The following is a 13,366-nucleotide window of genomic DNA, read 5'->3' as shown; positions in this document are numbered from 1 at the left end:
ATTAATTCCATGGAAAATATAATCAATAAGCTTACAAAAATATTTATCTCTTAATTAATAATATGCATATTTCTCACTGATCATAGCACATAGCAAGCTACAATGGTCATAATGACTTTAATAGGCCATCATTAAAAAAATCTATTAGAACTTTCATAGCCAAAAATAAGATGATTTTCAGCACCTGTGGTCTATTTATTTAAAAATGCACACTGGTCTTTGTCAGCAGCACTGTATGAAAAAAATAGTGATTCCAGTAAAAAATCAGTCAAAGAAAAACTAAAATATTGTAAAGCACTTAAAATTACAGTTTATTTCTGAAATGCTTTCACAAATGAGTTCCTTATGAATATGTTTTCATTTTTTTAAATTTCAAACTTTAAATTCTACTATTTTCAAAATATGTACTCATGTTAGCTGATTTCAAAGCTGACAATATTTCAGCTATGTATATATTAATGCAGGCATGAAGTGGTGATAACTTCAGAAACTCATCACAAGAGATGAAATTGCCACAAATAATTCTCATAAGTACAGTCTATGTCATTAATTAGCTTAAATTAGAAGCCAAAGCAGATATTGGAAGGTAGCTGGATATTAACCTTGGAAAAGATCATTTTGCTGTTTAAGCCTGCCTGACCAGTTTAGACAAAAATAAATCTTGGCATCCACATTGCTAATTTTGTGGCTTACATGTTACCTGTGAGACATGGGTCTGATTAAACTTTAAATGCAAATAAGAACTGTTATTTAATACATTATTAATGAATTAAGGGTAATTCTCAAGTTTTATGACTTAAGGATCAGTGGAAATTGGTTCCATGGTCAGTTTGAGAAATTATAGGAATATTGCTTGCACTGAGGGTACTGATAGCTTACTATTAGTCATGATCTTTCTGCAGCCATGGCCTGTGACAGCACTAATGACACTCATTTTGCAGCATGACCATGAATCAGAATACCTTTACAAGAGCATGAAATGTCAGATATCATTGAGAAGATTTTCTAGCAATTTAAACTACAAAAAAACATTGTTGGACCTCTGAGTTTGCCAAAAGTCGCTATGACATAATAAACTGGAGTTCTTTAGTCTGGAGAAGAGGAGGCTCAGGGGAACCTCACTGCTCTCTGCAACTACTTGAAATGAGGTTTTATTGAGGTGGGGTCTGTCTCTCCTGCCATGTCTGTAGTGATAGGATGAGAGGAAATGGGCCTAAATTGTGTCAGGGGAGGCTCAGATTAGATACTAATAGCTAAGAAAAAAATCATTGAAAGAGCAGTTAGACACTGGAATAACTTTCCAGGGAGGTAACTCACCATCTCTGGAAGAGTTAGAGAGGTGTCTGGATGTGTCATTTGGGGAGATGGTTCAGGGGTGGCTGTGGTGATGCTGGGTTGTCAGTTGGACTGGATGATCTGGAAAACCTCTTGCAACCTTGATGATTTTGGGGTTCTGTAAAACAAAACAAAACAAAAAAAAAGTAGGCAAGCAACTATTTGAGAACTGACTTTAAGAGAGACTTTAAAAGTTGATTTTTATTTTGACAGCAGATATCCAAATCCCAGCTTCACTTTATCTGTAATGTTGTCAAAATGGCAGCAGATACATAATTCATAGGTTCTTAAGTCTTAATGAACTTACTGAATCCTAAATTTGTGCTTTCATTTATTGACTCCTTTTAAAGCATATTTGACAGAAAAAAATGCATTTTCCTATAATGATAAAGGAGAAAAAAGTTTAGAATGGTCCTTCCATAAGGATTCAAGATCCTTTTTTTATAAGAGTAAATTGAAAACAAGGGACCTAAAGACATTGCTTTAGAAAAATAAAACACAGATATAGCTGAATAATACATTGCTCTTTGGTTTTATTTCAAAGGATTTGAAGGCCTGAACTGTGAAATCAACTTTGATGAGTGCACTTATGGCTTCTGTAAAAGCAATTCAACTTGTTTAGACCTGGTTGCAGACTACAGCTGTGCTTGTCCTCCAGGATTTACTGGTAAGATTTCTTTTTACTTGGAAAAGAAGTTAAATAATCTATTAATTTTATTTTCTGAAATTAATTGCACTTTGTTCAGTGTTTTAGCATTAAGAAAAATAAAATCAACTCAGGGTATTATGCGATTGATAATCTGTTTTAATTTCCCTCCTAATAGGATAAAAATGAAAGCAGTGTGTGTATGGAAAGCAAAACTGTATTTTGCATAGAAGAAAAAAAAAATTGTTCAAAACCACCTAAACTATGAAAAATAGGTGAGCAGGTAGCTGGTGCTATTTTTCTCAGATTTTATCACAGCCATACTTGATTGAGATGGCAACAAATACACAATTTTAGAAAGATTACACTTTGTTCTCTTTAACAAAGATGCCATCAGATTCTTATGATAAATTCTTGTAAGTTGCACAATTATTTGCATATCTAACAGGTTTAAGAAAATAGCTCTTGCATTGTGGAGAGTCTTCAAGGCTCTATTTTCTTCCAGAATCAGCTAACAGGATCATGGGGAAATCAATAAAACTGCCTCTAAAAATATGCCATCTAAAGAATTGTGTCAGGCACTGAACACCGACTTTCAGCTGATGATTTCAGAGACACAAATGGAGCAGCATTAATCATAAGTAGTAACAGGAAAACAAGCAGTGGCAGTCTAAGAAATCATACACAATTAGTGGATCTTGTAATAAAAAGCCAAACAGGTTTGTCCAGAGAGCTCAAAATGTGTGGGGACCAGTGGAGAGGAAAGGAAAAAAAAATGGAAGAGATCTATTACAGGAAATGAAAATTTAAAGAAGCAAGTAGAACAGTGAATGATGAGGAGGCAAAATTAAGTTAGTTGTAAATAGAGCATTTCAAGTCAGTAGTAACACCAGTGACATTCACTTTAGAAATTCTTCATTCATATTTTGTCAATGGTTAAAAGTAGGAAGACAGGACACAAGGAATCTAAGACAATATACAGACATTTAGAACCTGTGACAGTAATAATAGTTGCAATTGCCACCGACATCTATGAGTTTTCATGGAAACATATTATATTATTCAGCATTACAAACCTGATATACGATATATTTCCTGTAAGATCTTATTCTTCTTTTTACTTTGGTAACTGGCTTTGCAGTCGTGAGTTTGCATAGTATGTCTATTTTGCATCAGATTTGAAAATAGCAGAAGAGATTACAAAGTATTTGTTACTATAGATAGAAGAAGTTTAATGCAAAACTTTTAAAATAAGAAGCTTTTGTACTGCTAGAATCAAAATGGAAAATGTCTAATTTTTCTGCAGTAGGTCAATAACAGTCAGTTTGAACTGGGTAAAATACAGCAGGACAACTGCAAAGTACAAAATTATTTAGTCACTATGTCCTCTTTTTCTTGTTAATCATGTAAAGTACTTTTCCAAACATTTCAAAGGAAAAAACATGCCTGAGAAATCTACCTCTACTCAAAAGGAGGTTCTAGCAGGGTGAGGGTTGGCCTGCTCTCCCAGACAGCTGGTGACAGAGAAGAGGACAGAAGAGCTGTACTAGGAGAGGTTCAGGTTGAACCTCGGGAAGACTTTCTTAATGGAAAGGGTTGTCAAGCATTGGAATGGGCTGACAAGGAAGTGGTGGAGTCAAGAACAATGGAGATGTTCAAGAACTGTCTGTACATGGCCCTTAATGTTATGGTTAATTTGACATGATGGTGATTGGTTGATTGCTAGACTCGATGATCTTGTAGGTCTATTCCAACCTCATTGATTCTGTGATCTATGGGTGCTCACCCATCCTTAGAGTCAGCCACAGAAACTCAGTCTTGCTTGCATCTTGTGTATCAGATAATTGTTCCACATCAATCAGCCCTTATGGTCATCATAAAAGCAGCTCAAAAGCCAGGTCTTTTCTGTGATGTCCCCTAATGACTGAGTTCATTTCAACAATATGCCTCTGTCTGAGCTCTAGTCAAAGCACTCGTAGCTGGCCATGGAGGAGTGAAGAGCTGACTTCCTTTTCTCTGCTCAGCTGCAGCAACGCAGGTGGGCTGCTGGTTGCCACAAACACTGGAAATGACAGGCTGTTGAGGGCAGGCTTCCCACAGTGGGGTGTGCAAATTTAACATGCTGGAAAATAAACAGCGTTTATGTATACATGGAAATGTATTCACTATGTACTTCCGAGCTACTAGAGAATATTTATTGACATGTCATGTGTAAGTGTACCTGCTTTCCTTGGAAGGAATTCAGGTTAGAACATTTGGGGGAAAATGCACTCAGTAGAGTGCAGAAAAAATGTTTAAGTTTCATCATGCTGCAAATTACATTACTTAAAATTTTGATAAAATAATACATAAAAGTTAATGAATTGCATGAAAGAAAAGCAAATCAATTGGTTTTTCCCAGTAATTTAAAATAAGCAAAGTGGCTCAATTTTTTTATGTGAGAAATCAAATGGCATATTTCTCCAATAACATTCCAGCTGCAAATACTAAGTATGATTGGTTTAAAATAGAGGGTGAAAAATAATAGTTGGAACCACCTGACAAAAGATAAGTTAATTCTTCAATCAAAACTTTAATTAGCTTGTATGGAATTTATCTTTGCTCTTCTGAAGTAGTTATGAGATTATTTTTGTATTCCAGTTTATCCCCATTGTTTCAGGTATAGTGGTAGGTTTTTTTAGTAGTGATTCCAAATGTCATGCATCCCATAAGGTATGTAGAACATCTAATAATATCTTTCTGGGCATAACTACATACTTAATTACTTTTAGATAAATTGGAAAATAATAATTTTATATGAATACGCTTGATTTTCAATTTTAAAAGGATTGTCAGTTGCTAGGAGTCTCTTATCAAATAAAAAAAAGGAAAAACAATCATGTCTAGAAAAGTCATGCAGTGATTAAAACACACAGAGAAGACACTGGAACATGTGGCTGAAATTTTTCGTCTTCCTCAGTTACTGTGGAAAATCAACCTAATTTTTCCTTACCTCCATATTTTTTCTATGTTAATGCCATTGATGACACCATACAATTATCAGTAATATGCCAGCAGAGTGAGGACCACTTTTTACATCTGAGTACACCTGAAAAAAACATATGGATATCGAGATACAGTCTCAATCAAAATTTTTGTTATAACTGCCTCAAGAATCCTGTTAGGACTTAATTTTCTGTAGTGACCTGAGCAACCAGTGAATAAACCCTGACATAAAAAAAATCAACCTCCAAGCAACCTCCCTAGTTCACATTTTTCCTCCCTTACAGATATTTTGTTAATTAATTTGAGAAGCAATCGTGGCATCCTAGATAATAATTATTATAATTAGAATATGCTTCGTTTTTTTCTAGTGTATTGTTCCTCTTCTGAAAAAAATCCACTGAATCAGTGATGTTAGAAAAAGTCTGTTGTTCAACACTGCCTCTGCAATGCCAACTAGCATAATACTGGAGGTTTTGATACTAAATTTTATTTACCATTATATACTGGGCTGCCATTTTAGACAATGAAACAATTGGTTTTTTACATCCTTTGATTTGATAGAGCCATACTATAAAAAGGTATCTTTTTTATCAATTTTAATATGACCACACTAAATAGGAGTCTTATTTGGTGCCATATTTAGTAACTTGCTGACTTTTTTTGTTCTTTACTCTTTGGCTTTCTTCTTTGTCATGATTTTTTTCTTCTTTTCACTGCCCCATCCTTAGCAGTGTTCAGGATCAGTTTGGATGGGGCGTTATGCCACTCAGTCTCATGGAAAGAGTGCCTATGACAGAGGGTTGGCACTAGATAATCTGTAAGGTCATTTCCAAACCAAAACATCCCATGATTCTGGTCACTAGACAAGTCCTGAGGCCCTTAGCTTGATACCTGACCAATGGCTAGAAATGGCAGTGCCATATGTACTGGGCCTCAGGGCTGCAGTGGTGATAGTGGGAAGATTACACCGCAGCTTGACTCTCTTCACTTAGGTAGTGAGTTGACTGCAAACTACTGAGGAGCCTTGAGGCAGGAGGGGAAATGTGTTATATGCAAAATGATGTGTATTTTAAAGCTGTTTACACAACTTACATAAAAAGATATTTTTTTTTCCCTCGGCACATTGGTAGTCAGGCAAGAAATGGAATAGCATTGGCTATTTGCTCTGGTAACAGTAAAGCAACACCTTGCACCTAGTTATCCTAGTAACCTCCAAAACCTCCAGTTACAGGACATACACATTTCACATGATGACAGTGATGTTACAGAGCCTGGATGCCTCAGGGTGGGCTATTACTATCACCTGTCTCACTAAATTGTTGTGATGTTTTTCCAGGAAAGACAAAGAGAGGGCTACAGGGTGAGTGTATTTATTCTGAAAGTCTTCTAACAATCCATATATTGCTGGTTGTATGCTCTATATTAGGTCTGTGTACCAGAAGGAAGTTAATGTAGGCCATTAACCACCTTGTACTGAACCTAATTACTCTAGTTTTGATTAAAGCACACAATGAATCCAAAACCATTCAATCCCGATTTGAATGAATGAAAAGAAGCCAGAATTTCACTGGCATTTTGTTCTACTAGTAATCACCATCAGATTTAGATGTTTATATTAAATATTTTATTTAAATTTTTGTCTTCAACTTTGATCTATTGCATCTCATTACCTTTTCTACACAAAATGAAAAAGCTCTTGCTACTCAAGTATTTTCTCTTTATAAAGATACTTGCACACTCTAATCAAGTCACTTTTTGGTTTTGTTTCTTCTAAATGAAACAGATGGAGCTCTTTAAGGCTTTGCCAACAGCATGCTTTCTTCAGTTGTTGAATAAATTGTGTAGCTTTTCTTGCATCCTTCCTATTTATTTTTAAATATGGAATACTCTAATCAATATTTTATGCAGAGGTATTTTACACATCAGTGTTCGCTTTTTGTTTTATTTAAATACGTCTGAGATTTTTCTCTCACAGCACTGCAATAGTGCTCATATGCTGAGGTCTTCAGCAGTCCTTTTCAAATTGCTTTTGTTGTTTCCCCACATACAGCTCAGCTACAGTTGAGTAGCTATAATCTGCATGGTTTTTCTGTGCTTGTATCTGAAAACTGCTAACAGTGACCAGAAGTGACCTGCAGTACATTGAGAAATGTACTGTTTAGCTAAACAAAAGTTATCACAAGATTTCACTTGGTGCATGGGCTTGATCCCCTGTGGAAAGGAGATGTAGGAAAGGAAGTGAGAGTGGAAATGAGGTATCTGTTTTCTCATGAAAAGATTTGAGGGGTGAACTCATACTGAATGTGTCAAAAGCAGTACTGCTTTCTTTGGAAGGGAAGGCCTTAGTATCTGTCCCTCTGTAATTTCAACCATGTGCATTTATGGTGTGCAGGAGGAATGTATGTATCTCTCCCTGACAGTGTTAACACTTTTATCCACTTTCCTTGTCTGCTGCAAGCCTGGGCTCACCTCTCTTTTATACCACTAACCTAGAAACATGTTTTGATGGAGAAATAGAGCCACACGTTTGGATAGAAGCACAAGGTTCCAAAATCAGAGTGCAGTTATCACACACCAAGTAGCTTAAGACCTTTGCGATAAGGCAAAACAAGTTACCAGACAATCAAACTCATTACACAAACGTAAGTCTTTGGACCTCCTTCAGTGTAATAAACAGAATTTATATCCTGCAAATTATATAATCACAACACTAGAACACAATACTAAATATAATCTGTTTCGTTCTTATCCAAGCAAAAAACATTTAACATACTATGTTGCTTTCTCACCTATGTATCTTCTTCTTGTTAAAGAAATCCAACAATTCCTTGTTTTCTTGGGGGGGAATCTTCCCAGTGGGATGTTATACTAACTATCACAAGGATTTCCTTATTGTCTAATATTTCACTGCAGTTTAAATGCATTACTTCTCACCCTGTCTAATAAGAACACAGCAAACTGATGAATTTCGTGAGAATACTTTCTTATTTTACGTTTTACAGGCTGTTTCATTTTGTTCATCCTAAAAAGGTCATACTTTCAAGCTGTATGTCATTTCTAACATGCTCATATGGACTCTCATTTTCGTCCACAGTTTTCTTGACTACACCTCACTGTACGATGCAAATAACTCCAGAAGTGGAGTGATTTGCTGGATTTTTTGTTTTTTATATATCCCAGAAAAATATTTGCTTTAAAACAAAATTCTGGCATTTGTTCCTACTTGTGATTTCCTGTATCATATCTTCTCTTCTGATCAGATTACATTTTTTATATCAGACTCTATGTTCAATTGGTTGAAATTCATGAAGACTTCTAATCCTGTTCTTCAATGTACCTTTTTATGTTGACATCAGTAAGCTTACTTTGCTGCCTACCATCCAGGTTGTTGAAAAAATTTAGTGGAATTGAATGGCCAGTAAATTTCTTTTAAAACCTGTGCAATTCATTCATCCAGTCTGGTAGCAAAAATACTGATAACTAATGCATGAATATGGCTTTCCATAACGTTTTACTCATTTGATAATATGCTCCTATTTTTCACATGTTCACAGGGAAAACTATTGAGTTTTTTCCACTAGTATCTAAGGGAATAGTTCATCAGACCAGCATATCTGACTACTTAACTGATCTGACAATTCTACAGCTTTTCTTCTGTATTCAACACTGAAGTTTTTCCCTTTAGTCATAAATTCTAATTATGATAATGACCTGCTTTACAGCTGGTCTTTTTAGTGATGACTGAGGCAGAAGAAGCATTGAACAATTTTGTATGATTACTATTATCAGTAGCCATCCTTCTTCACTGGATGGCAAGCTGCAGCTCTCCTTTTTTGATATAAAGTACATACAGAACAATTTCTTGTTACCCTGACCATCCTGTAATAGCTACATGCTTTTGCTGGTCCAATTTCATGCCTGCATATTTATGTTGTACTTTTTAGTTTATCCTTAGCAACTTGACCTGCTTTTTTGTAAGTTGGGTTTTCTTCATGCTTTGAAAATCAGGAAGTGCCATGTTGGTCTCCTAATATCCAGTGTCTTTCTCCCACAAAAAGAAAGTTTCTCCTTGTGTACTTATAGCAAGAAGCAGCTCTCTTAATTAACTTTTTAAGGTAAAATGTTTACTCTTTATCAGGTTTCAAATTAGAACATCTCTACATTCTTTGCAGTTCTTCTGAATTCCTTTGTTACTATGTTATCCTCCCTCCTCTCCCTTTCCATGGATTTTAACTGCTCTCAGCCAAGTTTTTCACATTTCTTTCCTTATAGTCAGAGAGTACTTTTCCCTTTAACATTGAATCAAGTAACTTGCAGTTACTTTTTCTGCTTTGGCCTGAAAATTTACCAATAGTACATTCAAATATCTTTGAATTTTTGAATGAGTATTCCTTTCAAAAATTATGGGATTGTAATTAAATACCCTCTGGGTCCAAGTTCTGTGTTGTTAAGAATTCTGCTAGTTCTTTTAGCTATTTAAAAACAACAACAAACAACAAACAAACAAAAAAGCAGCAACAGAAAAATCCACAAGCTATAAAAAATTTAATGTTCCTTTAAACTGTTTCTACTGGATTTGTGATCTGTATTTAATCATTAAATACAGAATATTATATGTGACTGTGCAGTATTTTCCACAAAATGTCAGTCTTACCTGGTTTCTATAATTATCCTTGTCTGTGGGCTTCTGTTACCATCCCCTTAAACCTCTTACTTAATGTTGTTTTTTTCCCTTCCTCTGTCTTCTCCTCACTTTCTCTCCTTCACACTCAATTTGATTTTTGCACACATTCTATTTTTACATGTTAGTTGAAATTACATCATAGGGTTAAGGAAGACAAAACTATAAGGTGACACCCTCTGCCATCCATGAATTTATTGTTGTAATGAATCTATAAGTGTCCAAGATTTGTTTGTCCAAGAGGAACCCCAGAAACCCCACATGATCCTTTAATTCAGCACCTGTCTGGTATATCTGATTTGAGTGATACAAGGAAACTTCCATAATTTCTACACAGAATGCCAACAAAAGTTCTGCTTGTTCACATCAGTGATAATTACAGCTTTCCTTCTCTATCATTGGCTTAACTTCTGGTATTCATGTGAGATCCTGGTGCAAACATTTGTCCCATCTATTTTTTCCCATCTATTTTTTATCAATTTTTGTTCAGAAAGATCCCAATATTATTTATAATAGCCTAGGTAGAGATTGCCCTAAATTAATGTAGTGCACAACAGAGAAACAGGAGATAGGATTTTATTTGATATGTCCAAAGAGTTAACTGTTTTCATAAGCCACCTATTCCACTGTCTTCTAAATTTTCCCCTCTATGTATCTTCTGTATATTCGCCTATATTGTTATTGTTTCAGATTTGAATAAATTTGAATTACAGCTCAATTAAATCTTTTTAAAAGCAGAAAAATGAAGAAACAGCTGAGTGAACTTGTGAGTTTCTATTTGGATCTGAGAAATGGCTTCATTTATCTGGGAATATGAATGCAACCTTGAGAAATATTTTTTCTTGATATTGTTACTAAGGTTATTAAATCTCTAAAACAGTTTTTTTCAAAGTAGCATATAGCTTTAGTAATTATGGTAATGAGTTGTGATGCTAGAATATACAAAGGACCATTTTGCAAATGCTGTTCAAATTTATTCCTTTAAAATATTTTATTTCTTGACATTCAGCTATATCTGTGAATATCTCTAGTTTTAAATTGTCAAGCAGAAATAAAATAGTGTTTCCAACCTGGAAAAATTAAACTATGCAGTTGTCACTTGCACTGTGAAGCTGCTTTTCTACTTTCCAGCATGATTTATAGTTTTAATGTTTAATTTTCTTTTCTGTCAGACAAAAACTGTTCCACGGATATTGATGAATGTTCCTCCAAGCCCTGTAAAAATGGAGGCCATTGCCATGATTTGATTGGTGAATTTTACTGTAGCTGTTTGCCAGGTAAGAAGTCACATGTTATTTAGTTGAGAAATGTTCTGTGGTATTCAAAAAAGAAACAGTTTTTTAATAAGCCCACAACTAAGTAGTAATTTTTTTTGCTTGAAAAGCGAGAAGGATGAATGAGTATTCCTTAAGCACATGCTAAAATTGTTATGCAGGTGGTGAAAGCAGAATTTGCTTACAGAATATACTTGTATTCTGGAAGTCTTGCCTTCCAAACTTATGAATAGAGAGTCTTAAAAATCAATCAACTCTGCCACTAGCATGATTTTGTTTCTATCTTTTCTATTAGCAAAAGTAATTTTTAAATTTCTGAAAGAAAATGTCGACAAGCTATACAGTAGTTGTCATAAGGGTTGCTGAGATGGGTTGACCCTGGCTGGGAGCTGGGTGCAGTCAATTCATCACACATAATTTCTGTTGTTCCTTCTTCTTCAGAGGGAGGATTCCTCATGCTCTTCCCTTGCTCCAGTGTGAGCTGCCTCCCAAGGGAGAGAGTCCTCCAAGAACTTCTCTAATATGAGTTCCTTTCCATAGCCTGTGGTTCTTTACAAACTGCTCCTGCATGGTTCCCTTCCACTGAGTGCAGTCCTTCAGGAACTGCCTACTCCAGTGTGGATCCCCCACAGGGTCACAGCTCCTGCCGGGAAATCTGCTCCAGTGTGGGCTTCTCTCTCCATGGGGCCACAGGTGCTGCCAGAAGCTTGTTCGAGTTCAGGCTTCCCACAGGAAAGCTGACAGCTTCCTTTGGACATCCACCTGTTTGTCACAAGGACATCCATGGGCTGCAGGTGGATCTCTAATCCACCATGGACCTCCATGGGCTGCAGGGACGCAGCTGCCTCACCACAGGCTGCAGGGGAATCTTGCTCTCGTGCCTACAGCACCTCCATCCTCTCCTGTACTGATTTTGGTGTCTACAGAGCTGTTTCTCTTGCTATCCTCACACTTTTTTTCTGTCTGGATTTGCCCAGTTCATTTTTTTCCCCCTCATCTTAGTTGTTATCTCAGATGTTCTATCACTGTCACTGATGGGCTCAGCCTTGGCCAGCAGTGGATCATCCTGGAGCTAGCTGGCACTGACACCATCAGACCAGGGGGAAGTTTCTGGCAGCTCCTCAGAGAAGCCACCCCTGTATCTGCCCCACACTGAAACATTGCCATGCAAACCCAGTTCAGTTGCTTGCAGTGATGAGAGATGCCAGCAATATCTGAATTTGTCCAAAGGAGTAAATCAACTTTTCTATCTTTATGTGGCATACATAATTTTGCTCAGAGAATCACAGAATCAGCTAGATTGGAAAACTCCTCTTATTTGTTGAGTCCAACAAATAAACAGTATCTTACTGAGATATGAACCTATATGCTACAGTGTGGCTTTTCAGTGTGGATTGGTGCAACGGGCAAGAATTTACACATTGAAATATAGTCTCTTTTAATATAACCAGCTAATTTAATACATGACACTTGTTAACATGACTAATTTTTTTATCCCCTGCTTTCTTTTTTGTGGGCTGACTGGTTTTCAGCCAATTGGAAAGTAGTGAGCAAAACATGAAGCAATAGTACTCTTTCACTTGCAATTTTTAAATATTCTTAAGTCAGTTACATTGCATTAAACCTTGTTCTACAATGTCAAGGTAACAATGTAAGGATAAAATGATCAAGCTTGTATTTAGACTGAAGTATTTACTTAAAGTGGATAGGCAAAATAAGTGGTTTAGAATTTTTATGTCCCTATATGAACTATATGGGTTTTTAAAATGTATACAAGCTATTTCAAGCCTAATGTACAAATACTTTGAAAGTTATTGATGTGTGGAATACAGGAACTCACAGCCATCACTGCCACTAAGTAATAGTATAAGGGCATGAATATTATTTGAATAAATGTATAAATATTTACTATATATAGAAGTATGTATATCTGTGTATTATTATACATGTGCATACATATACATACTCATACTATCTTTTAAGACATGAGTCTTACAATAGACTTTCAAGATGCAGAAAATTGAAGGTTTATTATTACTGCTATTATTATTATCATTTATTTTGCTTAATTTTTAAAGGCTGAATTCTTTTATGGTGCTGTAATAAGTTAGTTTTACTTTTTCAGTTGCAAAGAATGTGACTATATTTCATCATTCCTTCCATTGTGCATAAACCAAATGTCACATTTCATTTTGTCAGTGTAGTTTGCTTTGTGAAATCACAAACAAAACAATAAGTATGAAAACATCTTCCTGTTATACTTAAAAAGTGAGATCATATGCATGAAATGAATACTGAAATGCTGTAAGAAGTACACATAGGAAATCTCAGACTATAAACGTTTTCTATTACCATTTTGAACACTTGTTAGATACAGTCTTCATGAGGAATTTACGCATCTGCAAAATGCATGATGAAAATCAATGGCTTAGACAGTATTTAGGA

The 13,366-nt window shown here is 35.6% G+C and overlaps 1 protein-coding gene across 1 annotated transcript in view; it reads left to right on the top strand.

Annotated features, from left to right (window-relative positions):
• Positions 1-13,366, top strand: part of EYS (eyes shut homolog) — a 765,693-nt gene that overhangs the window by 246,848 nt on the left and 505,479 nt on the right. The window contains exons 15-16 of the mRNA XM_072926499.1: positions 1,880-2,002; positions 10,820-10,924. Of these exons, the coding sequence (XP_072782600.1) occupies positions 1,880-2,002; positions 10,820-10,924 (228 nt within the window). The remainder of the gene's footprint in view (positions 1-1,879; positions 2,003-10,819; positions 10,925-13,366) is intronic.

The sequence above is a fragment of the Taeniopygia guttata genome, chromosome 3 (assembly GCF_048771995.1).
Source record: "Taeniopygia guttata chromosome 3, bTaeGut7.mat, whole genome shotgun sequence".
In the NCBI taxonomy this organism is placed as follows: domain Eukaryota; kingdom Metazoa; phylum Chordata; class Aves; order Passeriformes; family Estrildidae; genus Taeniopygia; species Taeniopygia guttata.
Note: the sequence above shows the minus strand (reverse complement) of the source record. Positions and strands in the feature narration are given on the sequence as shown.